The sequence below is a fragment of the Ctenocephalides felis genome, unplaced genomic scaffold (genome assembly GCF_003426905.1).
Source record: "Ctenocephalides felis isolate EL2017-DRISC unplaced genomic scaffold, ASM342690v1 CF-g0.4_SCAFFOLD_00845, whole genome shotgun sequence".
NCBI lineage: Eukaryota > Metazoa > Arthropoda > Insecta > Siphonaptera > Pulicidae > Ctenocephalides > Ctenocephalides felis.
The window spans coordinates 8237312-8256091 of record NW_020536999.1 but is presented as its reverse complement, the minus strand read 5'-3'; the positions used below and the strand labels follow the sequence as shown (position 1 = coordinate 8256091).

Sequence of the window (18780 nt, the reverse complement as noted above, 5' to 3'; positions counted from 1 at the left end):
ATATATATATATATATTTGTATCTTATGCATATTTTGGCCTAATATATGGTTATAAAACTGGAGAAAATAAATAAAATTCGCATAAAAATGTTCCAAACATAAAACCTAAACCATTATGTGACATCAGCTGTGGCAGGCAATTTGCCTTCTGGCAAATATATATATATATATATATATATATATATATATATATATATTTTTTTACCAATTTCCATCCGTTTCGAGCCCAAAATTTCTTCTTTAGTCTAAAAAGCACAAGTTATTATAATAATAATACTTGTTAATATAAAAATTATTCTTGTTGCTTGTGATAGTGAAAAATAATAAAGAGTACTTAATTGATAAAAATAATTTAAAATTAATAATAATTAACACTTACCTCGGGCGATTGCTCTAGTAGAATATTCTTTACTTGTAAATGTAAAAGGTATTATTTTCCAATATTAACCGGAAGGATTTTATGTACTTTCAAACAAAATGATAAATGTGAAAAAATATTCAGAAGTTTTTTTTTTACTTTTAATAGCATTTTTAAAAAAATATAGACTCCCTTCTTTGTCGTGAAATACAGTTTTTTTCTAATTGTTTTCACGATAGTTACAATCAAAACTGTCACACCGTTGAGATCTGGTACACACTATACAAGCCTAACTTCACTACGATTGAAACAAGTGTTGCCAGAAATTAGAGGACCAATCACAGTGTTGCCAGAGGACGTTTTATTTCCCTTGTTAATTTCATTTCTGAACAAAATAAACAATAATAAACCGAAATCGATTCGTCGTCTACGAATGCAACTTTCTAATAGCGGACGAACTTGTAATGATTCGACTAATAAATGCTTTCGACGATTTGGAACACACTTACTTCGAATTTCCAACAAACTAACTAAACTAGGCTGATCGAGACAAGTGTTTTACTGGAACACTTTCGAACCAGACTTACTAAATACTAATAAATTGTTGGTTGGTTGTTAACAAGTCTCGAATTGGAATAGGAGCAAGTTCGGATAATTAATAGATATATGTATATATATACTAGCTAACCCGGCAAACGTTGTTTTGCTAAGTAAGGTATATTCTAAACCATTTCTTGAGAATCAAAAATATTAATACTTTAAGTGTATAAGGATGTGTTGTTTGAATGCTATATACAATGAGGTATTACAAAAACAATAAACCCCATTAGTTTGTCTATATTTGATCAATACAATCAAACTGTAAGTTTTATACACTTTCTATACAGAACATAGTATTATAATCCAATGCAAGTCTTTTTTGGTCTTTCGACTTATTGATTGCGTTTCAAGTTTTTCAGATTCTTTTTCGATTCTGGATTTTTGTGTATAATTGTAAATAATACTACTGAGCTTATACAAAATTTTCAAATTTCTGCGAGGAAAGATAGAAAATGAATTAAGTATTCCTTCTTTGACCTGCTCTTTGAAAAGTTTCAAGTTACATTCGATGAATTAAAGTAAATTTAACCGAAAGTATATATGTAGAGCAGGGCGAGGCACAAACGTCCAATTTGACTTTGAACAAATATAAAGTATATTGTGAAAACCAAACCAATTATATCACAACAAATAACACATTTCAAACGAACAATTATCCGACTACGTTCAGTAAAACTGTCAGCTTCATCATTGTAGAAATGTGGTTTTTTGATGTCTTTCAAAAATTTGTTATTTTGACCTTTTTACCCCCCAAAGGTTTAATGTCTTATTTTAATTTTAAAGGTATTTTAAAAAATAATTACATTTTTAACTAATGCTAAAAAACTACCAACGGAAGAAAATATTTTTATTACGGATTTTCAAATATTACCGTTTATCTTCCGCTAGCAAAGTCATCAGAATCAATGTTATAGCTGGTTATACATCTTTTTCCCTCTACTTTCAAATATTGTTGTTAAACAATGCTTATCTCTACTGGTTTTTGACCCTTCGGTCGTGGAACTTTTAACCCCGATTGTTCGATAAATTTTGGGAAATTATTACTGGGAAAATGTTATTCGACAAAATGTCCCTTTGATCGATACCAAATTTAGGTTCTGAATTTAAATAACATAAATAAAAAATAATATAACCTAGAGAATGTTTTATAAATACCAATGAGTATATAATTATACAAATGAGATCTTTCAGAGCACCATGTTTGAGAAAAATATGCCAAAAAGTGCATTTTTATATTACCATTTCAAAAAAGTTGATATTTTGAGTTTCTAGTAACATTTGCGGGCCGTTTAATAACGTTTTTGTATATAAATACAACTACAAACGATACTACTTACTACAATTTACTCATAATTGAATAATATTCACGTAAAACATCCTATTAAACGTGATTGAACATCATGTGTCATTTGACATTTGACGTATTAGTCCGTTGTTTTATTTAAATTACGCTTCTACAAAAATGTTCAAATTAAAAATGTAAAGTTTCTACGCGGTTTCGAAATAATACCTTTTTCGACAATCTACTGATTGGCACGAATTTTTCAAGACTAAGACTGGCCAAATCGGTTCAGCTGTTTTCGAGTTTTACCGAATCATTTGATCGAGAGCTCCATTTTTATATATAGATAATAACAACTACTATTTGTTTTATGCCAAGATCTTCTTTATTCCAATTTAAATATTTACCCCTCGAAATTTAGAAAAGCAAGTATGATAATTTCTTTATTTTCAAATATGTCAATCAACCAAACATGGCGTCCGCCATGAAGTTGGTTATAATAAAGCATAGACTAGATAACTTTTGGCGCGAATATTCAAAATACAATCTTTGTTTAAACTTTGATATCAACTGCAAACAATTCTAGCCTTTTTAGAAAGTACAGTTTCTGTTAAACAAACTGATAAAATGTGCACATTTTATCATTCACTTCCTGGATAAAAAGTTCTTTTAATATTTCCAGTTATTCTGAATCGTTTGGCTTGGTTGTGGAAGAGTTAAATTAAGAATAAAAGAGTTTGGAATATTTCAGAAGAATTCTTTCGGTCGTCGTAGTTTATTTCAATTAGGGCTATTTAATTTGAAGGGACCTGCCAACAGAGTATATATATATATATATATATATATATATATATATATTATATATATACATACTTGAACAAGAGTTAAATTGATTCGATTAATATCAATTGTATGTTTATTGTCTCAAACAATTATTCAAAGCACATTAAAATCAAAACCTACATATGTCTTTTACAACTATTATATATATATATATATATATATATATATATATATATATATAGATATAGATATAGATATAGATATTATATATATATATATATATATATATTAAAGGGTGGTCCTTGATATGGATGTTTTCGCTCAAATGCTTCCAAATTGGTAAAAAAAATTCTGAAAGTTACAATATTAACTTTAAGATAGTCCAACTAAAGTTTATTTTTTTTTTCCTAAGTAAATACATTTTTCATAAAATTATTCAAATTTTTGTTGTATTTTTTTTTATTTAGTGTTTTTGGTCTGAACTTTTTTTTACTGTGCTCCAATTTGTATGAAATTTTGAAATTAGGTTCATCTTACTCTCACACCTTCTCAGTGGTGTATTTTTTTTTCAAAATATTGTCGGATATCGATAGAAGAACTAATTATAAGAAAAAAATGTTTTATGATATTTTTCATAAAAGCAAATTCTTTTCAAGTTACTGGCTACTGAAAATTCGTTTCTTTTTGGCATTTTTCGTCGTTTTTTGCAAATATTTCCCAAAATATACATTTTAACGAAAATCATGTGATGAACAAAAATAAATCAATTACAATTTTACCATGTTCACGCCGGTTTATATATATATATATATATAATATGTATATATGTATATATATATATATATATATATATATATATATACATACATACAATGCAGGAGCATTCATCAACACACAAATTAATCATTAAGACTTTCGTCTCACCATTTTCGAAATGTTTTTAGTTTAGTTTTATTTTTAAAATGCATGTCTGTGGAAGTAATTTAAAATGTCGAAACACATCATATGGTGTGTATATATGTATATATATTTATATATATATATATATATATATATATATATCCATGCCTTCCGAATTCTATTGTAAAATTAATTAACGTGCTTTATCTGCAAACTTGCAGCTTATGTTCTTAATAAAGGCGATTTATTCCTATGTCGGAACAGAATACACATACACACACAGATATATATATATATATATATATATGTATATATATATATATATATATATATATATAATTCCTCGGATATTGTGGTCCTTTTTGTTCATTCAAACTAAGTTCAATGGTATCAGTAAATAACATTTCTAGGACCACAGTCAGAAATTAATTGCACAATCAATATTAACGTAAGAAATTTGTTAAACTATGGAATTTATTAAATTATGAATTTTAAATTTGTCTACTTTGTAAAGCGATTTTTTTAAAAAAATGTACTAAAATGTTTTGCAAGGTACCTTAAAAGTTTGCGCATTTAATCAGCATTGTAATTCGACATAATTCTTGGTACTTCGATACTAAGAAAAACGAGTAAAGAAATAGTGAAGTTACAGTTGTGTATACTATCAGGTAACACTATGTTTGAATCCATGTATTTTAAGTAATTTCTGGCAACACTTATTTCAATCGTAATGAAGTTGGATCGGTATAGTATCAGGTAACACTGTAAGTAGATTTTGTTACAATTTAATATACAAGCTTATCAAGAAGATTGTAACAATAAATTCTTTGTTGAGAATTTCTTTTGACTTTTCAAGTCATTCTGAATCGTTTGTTGCCGAACTTGGACAAGGGGCGAACTTAACTGTATCTTTTATCTTGAATCGCTGAGTGGAGTTCATCTATTGCAGCTTAATGATTATCTTGAATCTTATCTTATAAATGGTTAGTCGGATTAATCCGACACTTGCTCTTCTTATCGTATTGTATGTATATAATAATGGATGCAGTCTTCCCGTGCCGAATATTGATTGTGGACCGTTTGCGTCGCCATGGTAACGCGAACCCACGCAACACTTACTCTTTACTACTGTCAGAATAGACACACACCACAATGTATATATAAATTTATATATATATATATATATATATATATATATATATAAATTTTGCAAAATTTTTATGATTCACTTTTCGTAGGCCTTTAATATTTTACTATGTTTATTAAGTCCAAGAACCTTATAACCATACAAGTGTTATTGAAATTCTTACGGTCAATATGGGTTTAGGTTTTTTTGCAAGAACTTGAACTAAAAAAAATTTGCTAAATCGGTTTAGCAGTTTCTGAAAAAAACGCCAAAACATACATACTCACTTTATCAGATTTCGGTGTCAAACGATTCAGAATTACGAAAAAAAATAAAATTAGCGAACCAGATTCTTCCTCAATTTTTTTTTCAGACATTCGGGTATCAATTCACAAATAGGTTTGTATAAAATAGTATGATTTATCCTTTTTTGTACTATGATTCAAATAAGTGTTGCCAGAATCTTAAAAGTAAAATTTAAGTATTTAATAATAGTGTTATCTGATGCTATGCAGCTGCAATTTTACTATTTATTTTCTTGGCAATTTTTTAGAATGAAACTAACATGATGTTATGTGGGTACGAGTGTCGTCTATAGATGACATTCATTGTACCAAACTTTGCTTCAATATTTATCACTCTGACTCTAATTATTGAGAACTTTAATATTTTGTTGTAATCTTTGGATTTTCAAAATTGCAATTTAGATTTTTTTATTAGATTTAAATTTTATATATCAAATTTTTGGCCTTCTAGGTTAATAATTGGGAAATACGTTCATAGAGGCGCGCGAGTATATTCGTCAAAACAGCGACCATATATATAATATCAATAAATCTTATATATTTGTTAAACTAAGTACTTATATGGTATATATAACTATAATTTTGTTCAACGAAATATTTATATGATAATAATATTTAAAAATTCTTATAAAATTATTAAACAAAATACTTTTATTATAAAGATATCTAAAAATTTGTGAAATAAAACACTTATATTATAATAATACTTAATAATTTGTTAAAAAAAGTTATGATATAAATTTGTTAACCTAAAAAATTGTTAATTAAAATAGGTACTTAAAAATATATAATGTAAAAATAAATAAAATGTAAAAAATATATAATGTTAATTACAAAAAATATATAATATATATAACTTATAAATATATATTATAAATATATATATTATATATTATAAATATATAATATATATAACTTATAAAAATATATATAACTTTCAAATTTCTAAAACAAATTACTTAGATTTTAAAAATAACTAAAATTCACTGAAATGAATAAATAATGAATTCCACTCACTCCTGTAGAAAAAGGATAAAAATTGTAGAAGACATTCATAGAGGCGCGCGAGTATTGAGCTGGGTTTTGAACCTTTGCCTCAGGTTGACATTCAAGATAGTTGTGTTTTATCTACATAATAAATAATGCCAGATGAAGTCATAGATAAAAGTATATGTTTAATAAACTCCACTTTTTTAGTTAAAAGAATAAAATCCTGATAACAGATTTGTCATACTGATTCAAATTATTGTGAATTTTAATCTGATATTGTAATTTTTAGTTTTATAGTAGTGTAATTTTTAATTTTGAAATACATTTTTATTGGTAACGATTGGAAAATCTTGAAAAACTACAGAAAAGGATTATTAATTGTTGAATATGTTCATAGAGGCGCGCGTGTATTGAGGTTTTGAACCTTTGCCTTCGGTTTACATTAAAGATAATTGTGTTTTATCTGAATAATAATGTCAGATGAGGTCATAGATAAAAGTATATATATCGTTAGTAAGCTTCACTTTTTAGTGTTAAAACAATCAAATTCAGATAAAAAAATTATCACTGCTTTTGTAATTTTCAGTTTTTTAGAAGTGTAATTTTTAATTTTAAAATACATTTTTATCGATAACGATGGGAAAATCTTAAAATGGAATCTACAGAAAATGGTTATTAATTGTGGAATATGTTCGTAGAGGCGCGCGAGTATTGAGCCGGGTTTTGAACCTTTGCACTTGCTTTAAATTCAAGATTAGTGTGTTTTATCTACACATTGAAAAAATGTCAGATGAGTACATAAATAAAAGTATATATAATTGTTAACAAAATCTATTGTATTTTTTTGTTAATATAATAAAACTCTGATAAAAGATTTATCACTTTAAGTTAAATTGTTGAAAATTCTAATTCGTTTTTGTAATTTTTAGTTTGTTTAAAAGCGTAATATTTAATTTATTAATACATTCTTACTGATACTGATTGGAATATTTTGTGTAATTGAATTGAAGTATTTTGTGTAATAAATACATGGTCGCTTCGATAGAAAAAGGGTTAATAATTGTGTATTACGTTCCTAGAGGCGCGCGAGCACTGAGCCGGGTTTTGAACCTTTGCACTCGGTTTATATTCACGATAAATGTGTTTTATCTACATAAAAATAAATAAAGTCAGATGAGGTCACAGATAAGTTTTTTTTTTGTTGAACAATAAAACCAGATGACTAATTTTGATTTTTGATTATGTCGTTAACTTTAACGACTTTGTAGGTTACGTCACCACTTGTACGATATGTACAAATAATGAATAACATTTTCCGGTTTTTATTTACAAAAGAATTGCATGTTTGCATTCGTGAGAGAATATTTATATATATATATATATATATATATATATATATATTTGTATTTATATGTAAATCTATTTTTCTTCCACTTAATGATCTATCTCGTGCTCTGCAATTTTCTCAGCAGCATATAGCATTTAATTAAGAATTAAAAGCAATCAAATTAAAACTTTTATTCGCTTAATTAAAATGTAATTACGACTTTATTAGCTTAATGGTGATTATTTACAAAAGCCAGAGAAAATCTATACGGATAGGAAAACTGATTGCCTTCGGTAATGTTATTATTCTTAAGAAAATAATAGATCTAGGAACCAATTCCCGAAAAAATATTACGGATTTATCTTTGTATGAGTTGGTAGTCACAAACTGTAAAAAATTTAAGTATTTTTTACACATAAGACCTAACCTCCAAAACGCACAAAGGTCTAGTAACAATTTTATCATAAGTGCAACTTCCTGGTGTCTCATTGATAACGCATGCGTGAAGTTAGGTTTTATGAGTAAAATGCCTCAAATAGTTTTTTGACAGTTTGTGACTACTAACTAATTAGTTTATATTTGCCAATGAATGATTTAAAATCTTATTCATTTGTTTGTTTAATTGTATTGTGTTCCCATTATCAAACTGAACACATTTATGCACATTTTGTTGATAACGAGGTTACCGAACTTGCACGCATTATAATAAACACACATTTATATATATATATATATATATATATATATATATATATAGGACAAGCCCGTGATATCTCTGACAAATGAAAGTTTTTCTATTATTATGCAAACTAATTTGAACGATCCGACTTTTGCGGTAAATGCTAAATTTATCATATCCCACATCTAAAATAATATTACAATTTAAATTTATATAAACTATGCCAATTTATACATAATGCTAAGTCTAATTTTTTACTTACACATCATTTTTATTAGTGCTCTTATATCTGGATGCAAGTCCGTGCGTCCGAAATCGTCGACCAAAGATTGTATCCGCACATACACAAAAGATTTATCACACTGAATTAAATATAAATTTTAATTTATTATTGTAATTTTTAGTTCTATAGTAGTGTATTTTTAATTTTAAAATACATTTTTATCGCTAAAGATTGGAAAGTCTAAAAAAACTACAGAATAGCATTATTAATTGTTGAATATGTTCATAGAGGCGCGCCGGTATTGAGCCGGGTTTTAAACCTTTGCACTCGGTTTATATTCAAGATAAGTGCGTTTCATCTAAATAATAAATAATGTCAGATAAGGTCGTAGATAAAGGTATATCGTTAGTAAATTTCACTTTTTTTAGTTAAAACAATAAAATTCTGAAAAAAGATTTATCGCTTTGTTAATGAGTTAAATTCTAATTTATTATTATAGTTTTTTGTTTTTTAAAAGTATACTTTTTAATTTCAAAATACATTTTTATCAATACTGATTGAAAAATGTTAAAAAACTGCAGAAAAGCATTATTAATTGTTGAATGTGTTCATAGAGGCGCGCCGGTTTTCAGTTGGGTTTTGATCCTTTGCACTCGGTTTTTAAATTCAATATAATTGTGTTTTATCTGAATAATAAATAATGTCAGATGAGGTCATAGATAAAAATATATAGTAATAGTTAAATAGTAAATGTCAAATTTATTATATTCCACATCTCAAATAATATTGCAAATTAAATTTATATAAACTATGCCAACAATTTATAAATAATGCGATAATTTTATACTTGTATATCAGCGCTCTTCAAAAGTCCGTGCGTCCGAAATCGTCGACTAAAGATTGTATCCGCACATACTCAAACATCAATTTTTTTCTACAATATTAAGAAAACTATGAGAACAAAAGTGTTTTACCTTATTTTAGTGTTATCCGCACTCAACAGAGCGTCTTCTGTGCCCAAATTTTTCCCTTTTTTTTAAGGAACTGATATTCTTTCTACAATACACGTACTTTAACAGTTAATGAAAGTGTATTTCTGCTCTAGAAGTCTAGACGAACAATCAACTTAAAAAAATATCTAGAATTAAACCCAGGGGTAAATTTACATGCTACACATATGGTGGCGCACTCTAAGGAGAGTGAAAACAATTAAAATAGAAGTGACGACAAATCAACCGTGTTTACGATTTATTTATACTTATTTTATTTATGATAGAAATATATAAAAAAACATTTGCGATATTTTTACATATTGCTGCATTTTACCCTACAATAAATTATTTGTATGTATTTCTAAGGATATTTTAGTATGTTGTATAGGAATGTTTGTATGAATATGTATATATGTTTGAATGTTGGTTCACGATGAAATTGAAGTGTGTGTGTGTATATATGTGAGGTGGTTTTTGCATCTAACAACGAATAATGACACATTGGAATGCTACGTATTAACCGGATAACTTATATGGAATAGAATCTACACATCACATCACATCAACATTATTATATTCTATCTACTCTAGGATATATACATACATACATATATATATATATATATATATATATATATATATATACATTACCCTTTAAAACTCATTTCCATTAATCCCTTGCACCCTTCACAAATGTCTTAGCATTAGGAAGAAAAAAATGCCATGACATTATTAAAAGAAACTTATGATGTACATTATGAGAACTTCCTAAAAAACTAGCTGTAAGTGGAATTCTGTCTTGAGGCAATTATGGCATCGTGCCTTAAGGCAAATTGCTGGAACTTCCCGTACCGTAACGAAATGTTCGTGGAATACTGAATGTTTTCAAATAGATTATTATAAATATTGTAAAATTGTCTAATATTTATAAGAATTATATAAACTGAATTGCAGAGTTGAAATTATTTGTAAAGTATATTAGTACTATAGTCAGAATTAAAAATAAAATCTGAAATATTTTCGATATAAAAAAAAACTAAAAAAAAAAAAAAAAAAATTGGAACAAAATTTTTTTTTCCAAAATCAATTATTTTGTTAAGACAAGCAGAAAGTTCTTTGAATCATTTAAATCGGACGCTTAGTTCCCTTAAAAATTGCCATTTTTTACATATTTAGCTCCGTATCTTCAAAATGGCTGGGCCTGCCTTTGTCAAAAACTAATAAACACTTCTCCTAATCATTACTAATTGAATGTTTTTTAGATCATTCAAATCGGATACTCCGTTCTCTCAAAAATTCGATTTCTATTTTCTGCACTCTTTGCTCCGTATCTCCGAAACGGCTGGACCTGCCTTTGCCAAAAACTAATCAGCTCTTTTCCCTATCAATAGGAATCGAATGTTTTTTAAACCATTCAAATCGGTTAATCCGTACGCCCGAAAACGTGGGCGAAAATTTGTATCCATACATACATACACACTCACACACACACACACACACACACACACACATCCATTTTTTCTGAGGTATGCCAAAACGTTCAGAAACCTTCAAAACGTCGAGAAATGTAAAAATTTTCAATTCCGATTTTCGGCCCATTACAATAACTTACCCTACGGGAAGTTAATAACTAATGGATATTTAACTTCCTTTTCTTTTGGCCTAAAAATAGTCACTAAGAACGATTTTAATATTTTTTATATTTTTATTTTTTTTTTGTGTTTGAAATAAACTTGCCATAAAGCAGAGCGAGTAAGGTCCACCACGGATATCTCAAAAATATGTAAAGTTCAGAATTTTTTGACTACAATATTTGAAAGTAGAGGGTAAAAGGTGTATAACCAGCTATCATCTTAGTTTTTCTGATTGTGAGCACTGTTGTTTAGTTTACGAGACCTTAACACAATTTTTAAGTATACGTTATTTAATTGTTTTATGTTAATTTTAAGTTAGATTCAACTTATATAACTTTTATAAAAACTTACACTTGTGTAAGGTAAAAAGTATCAAATGAGACTTTGCTCTTTCTAAGGTATTTTTTCTAAGGTATGTCAAAATGTTCAGAAACCTATGAAACGTGAAAATATGCCAAAAAAATTATTTTCGATTTTTTTGCGATTACTATAACTTACCTTACGGGAAAGTGATAACTCTTCCGAAGTATTTTAAAAATTAAAATTTCCAATTCATTCTGTCAACAGATAGTTTGTTTTATAAATGTATGAATTGAAAAATAGTAAAAATCTAATGTTTTTGTCTGCTCTCCTTTTAAAATAAGTATCTGCGATTAAATGATAATAAATCAAAAATGAAATGATGATAAATCAAAAGTTTGTTTGCAAATTTTATTAGTGTATACATATACATTTCATACGAAATGTTATATTCATAAATATATTCACGTGCTATAATAGTACTACGAGAAAGATTCTCAACGTAACCTATTATTATTATCATCAAACGAAAACCGGTTTTCTTGTTATTTGAGAGTCTAAGAATGGCGAAAAAAAACTTTTACAACTCGTCAGTTTTTTTTGTTTTGCGCCAAATCGATTTAATTTATCGATCCACGAATATTTGTGTCGGTGGCACAGATTTTCATATTTACATCGATTTAATCAATTAAATCATACCGATTTTGGACTGCATATCGAATTACAAAAAATAAGAAAGAATATATTGTTTATTAAAATTACATTTCGACGCCTGATGTGTGTCATCGAGTAGCCAGTCAAAAACGTTATTCATTTCAGATATAATGTTATTTTTCAACATATTTTTAATTTTTTCAAATATGTTACGAATTGTAAATGCAATCAAGATTCTTATTTTAAATCGAGGTTTATTATTGATATTTATTATTTTTTTCAGATCCCGAACCTGCAGGCATTCCATCAAAACTTCCAAAAAAGCCTCCTTACAATTGGGAACCTCTGTTTTGTGTCCTGATTCAAGACGAACAGACTTTTGCTTCATACTGCAGTGAAGAACTATCGGTAAACTTTTTTTTTATATTACTTTTAAGGCAAAATTACTAGAAATTAGATAATATATAAATAAGTAATATGAGAATATTCACAAATCTATAAAAGAAGATCGAGAAACTTGATTTAATTATTTTTAAATTTTAAAACCGTTGCGTAGTGTGCTGTAGTACTTCAAGATAGCAGCACGTTTATACGCCATTTGTTTTAGCATGAACTTGAACCATTTTGGAATAAACTTTATACATATTACTTAATTATTTACATATTACTCAATCATTTATATATATATATATATATATATATATGTAAATATATTACTTAATTATTTAAGTTTATTGAATATTAATTCAATAATATTTTTTATTGTGCTGCTCTGTGAAGATTTTTCCAGTGACGCCCAATAGAGACATCAAGGTAAAACTTCGATGTTGTGTTGTTTGTTGTGTTAGAAATTTAAATTGTTATTTATTATTATCGTAGATAAACGAGTATTAATAGATGGCAAATACGGCCACTTTGAAATTACATCGATTTTAGTTCTTGCAGCATATCATAGATGTCGCCACCAACCGTAGCACGTAAATTCACCCTTAGGTTTAAATCTAGGATAAGATTTATATAAATATATAATATAGAAAAGATAAACCTGATTAATTTGACTAAATGAGAACAGAATATATGCGTATAAAATATATTTTAACAAAATCACTAATATGTTGTGAAATGAGAAAAAATTTAACATTTTTTCATTCAAAAAAGATATATTGTATCTATATACAAACTTGGTACTGAAACGTTTAAAGTACGTGTGCTATATCTAGAGAAAATGTTTTAAAATAAATCCCGAAGCACACTAGCACCATCTATGATATGCTGAAAACACTCATGCACCGTAAAGTGGATTTGTTCTAAGTTTACCCCACTTGTTTATTACTATCATTTATTTAAAGTCAACATAAAGTGTTTAAATCGACTAATGCAAAATATTTCAACCTCGATTTAGCCAAAAATTTTGAACAGATTTTGAAAATTCTAAAATTGTTCGAAAGATATCAGTTAAAGATTGTGCTGATCAGTTTTTGGTAAAGATCGGCCAGGCCATTTCTTTGTAATTAACTATTGAATTCATGGAACTTTACTTATTGTTAGTGAGCCAGTTTTTATATGTGATGTCTCGAGGTTTAAGTATCTGCTCTTGAGATTTATACGCGCGGTAGATGGCAATACTATTTGATTTCATGAATCTGTGAATGCAGCATATAATAAAAGAAAACAAATAAACTTTTTATTGTTTTTCCTGGTGTAGTATGTATCAATTTTTTACTTATTTTCATTTTATCTTTTAATCTATAATATATTTTAAATTTTTTTTTTTAAACTTTGTTAAATTCTTTTAGATACTGTAAAAAAATTTTAAGATACTTTAGTCCAAAGCCTCGGAGCTTGCACATTTCACAAGTCGTGGCAGAAATTACTTAATTTTACTCACATTTTTGTTCAAATAAAACTATCATTTTTCTTTTTACATCATACAAAAATTAAAAAAAAATGCATGGTGTTGAAAAATTAGTTGTATAAATGTTAGTGCTAATTTCTAGTGTTTTGTACACATCTTTAGATGTAACCTACCAACGTTAATATCCACTGATGATGACATTAAATTGAATGTCGAAACGTTTGGAATTAAAGATTAATTTATAAATCTTTGCTTTTCTTTTTTTGATGTATCGCCCCACAAGAACTTACTCATATATCTCAACATCAAAATTAACAACTAAATCATATATATATATATATATATATATATATATATATATATATATATATATATGCATTATAAATGATTCAATATCATATGAAATGCAATTTAAAACGTGATGCCATTATCGTTTTCCATACAATGATGTGAAACGTCTTTCAATTACAAAAATAACATGCAATGAGGAAGTAATATATAATAAAAACAAGTAGGTATAAGTACTATTTTGCCTTAAGGCAAGTTGCACGAACTTCTCGGCACGTGCAGATAGAACACTTACTCAATAAAATATGAATAATGTTAATTAATTTAGTGTTTTTTATACAAAGGATTTATAATTATTCCTAGTCCTCTAACTTTATTCCTCAAGTTAATCTTTTTATTTCTTTTCAAATATCTTTCATAATTTAATCTTATTTCATTTAAATTAATAAGCATTGTAAAATTATTGTATTTTTAAGCCTCCTTGGAAGAACTATGTAGGCTATATACTTAATAAATAAATAAATAAATGAAAAATGCCTGAATCAGAAGAATATTTTACCATGTTCCTTAAAAATAATAAAACAAATTAAACATTTGTGCCGTGTACTAAACGTAAGTTCATTGATTAGAAATTATTTCTATATTTTTCGTACTTTTTATAAATCTTTGAAGTTATTAAAATGGAGAATATTGTTTAGGCAAAACACATATTACAGCTGTTTAAAGAATGAGATTATATCCCCAGCGAAAAATTAAAAAAATAATAATAAAAGCAGTCAATGAATGTATGTTAATTTTAATTACATGAAGTTCTTCAAACACAATTATTACATGATGAGTGAAGTTGCGAAAACAATATTTGTTTAGGCGTTGTTTAACATAACCCAATGAATGTATAGAATTTATTAATCAGCAATTACTTCATTTCTCTAATAAAGGTTTGAGTCCTAAATGCTAATTACAATGACAAACCGATCATGTCGTATTTGAAGTATGACTTTAATTACATTATTGTTTTTAAATATTATACGAGGTGTGTTCAAAAAGTACCCGGAATTACTAATAATTAAATTTCGCGGGTCTGGAGTGTCTGATTGTCAAAATTTTTTTTTTATTGTGTTGGTATACATGCCCCTAAAGTATGATGAAATTTTCAGCTATATTCACTGTTTACTTTGTCTGTGGTAGTCGCTAAGGTTCGACGTTTTTTCTGAGCTCGGCGATTTTACAATGGAAGAATTGAAAAGTCAAAGAATTTGTATTAAATTTGCGTAAAAATGAAATAAAGTGTTGCAAAGTGCAAAAATTCACCAGATATGGCTCCGTGTGACTTTTTCCTATTCCCAAAGTTGAAGAGACCCATGAAAGGACGGCGGTTTTCCTCGATTGAAGAAATAAAGGCCGAATCGCTGAGAGTGCTCAAGGACATATCAAAAAGTGAATATCAAGGGTGCTTCGAAAATTGGAAAAAACGCTGGCATAAGTGTATTATATCTGGGGGGGACTACTTTGAAGGGGACCACATTAATGTAGACGAATAAATAAATATTTTTTTGAAAAAACGAAAATTCCGAAAACTTTTTGAACAGACCATGTACATATTTTGTATGCTTTTATAAATATATAATTTATAATTTATCATTATATAAATGTGTATAATGGTTGGCACTAATAAATGTGTGCATCACGAGTGTCACTTAATATCTACATATTTATAAAAATAAGTCAGGTTTTCCTTCCTGACGAAATAACTCCAGAACGCACGAACCGATTTCGACAATTTTGCATTCGTTAGAAAGGTCTCGAGCTCCGCAAGCTTCATAGCTAAGAAAATTAGTGGTGCATGGCATCGTGCCTTAATGCAAATTGCTAGAACTTCACGCATAGTAATTAAAAATTCGAGTAATGACATTAGTGAGAATTATCAGAATTATGCTCGGTTAAGTCAACGAACAATTCTTGCCGCAAAGAATAATGATGTACACGCACTGAATTTCACCATTCAATCAAAAATTGCTGGCGATTTGGTGACATACCAATGATTCCGACTGGTCTTCCGTTTGACTTCAAACGATTGCAATTTCCAGTTCGCCTTGTGTTCGCAATAACAAGTCGCAAGGCCAATCGCTTAGTGTTTGCGGGATAAATTTCAAGTAGATTATTTAGAAAATCATTGTTTTTCATATGGGCAGTTATACGTTGCCTGTTCACGAGTTGGAAAACCATCCGCTTTGTTTGTGTTAACGTCAGACCAAAAAACAAAAAATGTGGTTTATCAAAGAGCACTTCAATGAAATGGATAATTTGTGGATTTACTTTCATTTATTAAGAGAAGTTCAACTAAAATACACTTCATTTTTGTAATCGAAATAAATTCATTACTGCTGTGCAATAAAATCAAATTTTTCCTTTTCAAATATAAAACAAACAAAAAATTTCTTCATCTTTCTCACGAAACCATCTGGTGGCGAAACGGAGTTCGTTGGGTTTGCTAGTAAATATATAATTTATATAATTTATCATTATATAAATGTGTATAGTGGTTGACACTAATAAATGTGTGCATCACGAGTGTTACCACCATATTACTGATGAACTTACTGATGAAATATTCAAAGTTGTTATAAAAAAAATAAATACATCGTTATTTTTACTTAAATGCCATCTTGTACAGTAGCAATCAAGTTTTACTTCAATCTTATTATTATTAATTATCTATTTCCAGCTGGGTGCTTTATTCTTCGGCTCCGAGCTCCCCCGCGTCCGCCTCGACAGCCGCTCGCCCTGCAACCACCAACCATTCATCAACGATGACGTATCATCATCATCATCGTCCTCCAACGGTTCAGCATCGATTCTCAACTGTCACCGATTCATCATCGGCAATAACAAAAATTCATCATCATCATCATCCGATCATCAACAAGACCGATTTTGTCTTAGAACAAAACAAGCCACAGTTCGCGAAGAGGACGAAGAAAATGATGATAACGATGATTTTACCTTGATGGCGATTATTGATGATGATAAGCAGTGTGGTGATGATTATAGGCGTCATAATAAGATGATGAAGAATAGTGATTTTTCTGATGATAGTTCTACTTTGAAAAGTGATAGGTCGGTGATGAGAAATGAAGATGGTTTCGATGATGCAAATGCGATGATGATGAAAATCAGACAGCAGCAGCAGGTCGGTGACGCAGAGATGGCGCCAGGAGATAGGTGCGTGTCGGAGTGCGTCAGCATGGGAGCTTCATCGGATTATAAAGGTTAGAGTAATATTTATTTTGTAATCAGTAAGTAATAGTAATTATTAGTAAAAATCGGCAATGAAATTATTTTACTACTAGATGACCCGACAGACGTTGTCCTGTACCCACGCATACAATTTTTTAATATAATATACTAATAATTACCGTTTATCCAAAAACAATAATTATTGTCTTGTAGGCATGCAGATATTTCATTTTTCTTATTCATAATCATGAATTTGTTATACATATTCTAATATTGGATAGGTTCATAAGTGAATTGAAATTTTTGGCAGATGATAGTTTTCATTTATTTTCAATGCAAACAATGACATGTCGTGTTTGGCATTTTTTTCCATTTATTTCTACAATATTGCACATACATTCCAGGACTTTATAATCACATACATCCTAGAAAATTTCCTTAACAAACTTCAGAAAGATTTATCAAAATTCGAATAATCGTTTAGAAGGAGTACACAGTGAATGCTTGTAATTTAATATGAACTTTATATAATAGCAATAAAGCTCAAATTGATTCTACGTTTTAGTTAGAAAACGTTTATATGTGAAACAGAAAAGGGCTGTTTTTAGGGTTTTCCCGGCAATTTTTCGATTTTTTCTTGCCGTACGAACCATCCTTGGACTTCAACGAACATTTTAAAAAAAGATTTGGCCAAATCGGTCCAGGCGCTGTTGAGTTATGCGCTTACCAACACATTTTGCGATTCATTTTTATATTATAGATTAGAAGTTTCTGAAACTAGTGGGGTGTATGGCATCGTGCCTTAAGGCAAATTGCTGGAACTTCCCGTACCCAAAAAAAAATTTACTTTGAAAAAATTACATTTTTGAGAAACTATAATTTTTTTTTTTTTTTTTTTGTTACGATTTATTTTTGTTAATCAAGACTAACTATAAATTTGACAAAAAAAAAACAAAAAAAACAAAAAAAAAAAAATGAAAAAAAAATTTCATTCAATAAAAAAAATGGTCAAATTCAAAATCCATTTTTTCTAAGGTATGCCAAAATATTCAGAAATCTTTGAAACATAAAAGATCTATAAAAATTTTCATTTTCGATTTTTTTGCGATTACTATAACTTGCCCTACGGGAAGTTAAAAATGGATGTATGTGGTGTATGTGTGTGTATGTATGTGCCGATACAATCTTCCTTGAACAATTTCGGGAACACGGTTCAACCGGTTTGAATGATTCAAAAAACATTTTT

At 28.2% G+C, this 18780-nt stretch overlaps 1 protein-coding gene across 1 annotated transcript in view; it reads left to right on the top strand.

Annotated features, from left to right (window-relative positions):
• The window catches only part of LOC113372286, a 41160-nt gene extending 23589 nt beyond the window's left edge, over positions 1-17571 (top strand). Inside the window, exons 2-3 of the mRNA XM_026612613.1 lie at positions 12438-12562; positions 17023-17571. Of these exons, the coding sequence (XP_026468398.1) occupies positions 12438-12562; positions 17023-17571 (674 nt within the window). The remainder of the gene's footprint in view (positions 1-12437; positions 12563-17022) is intronic.
• Positions 17572-18780: the final 1209 nt, after the last annotated feature.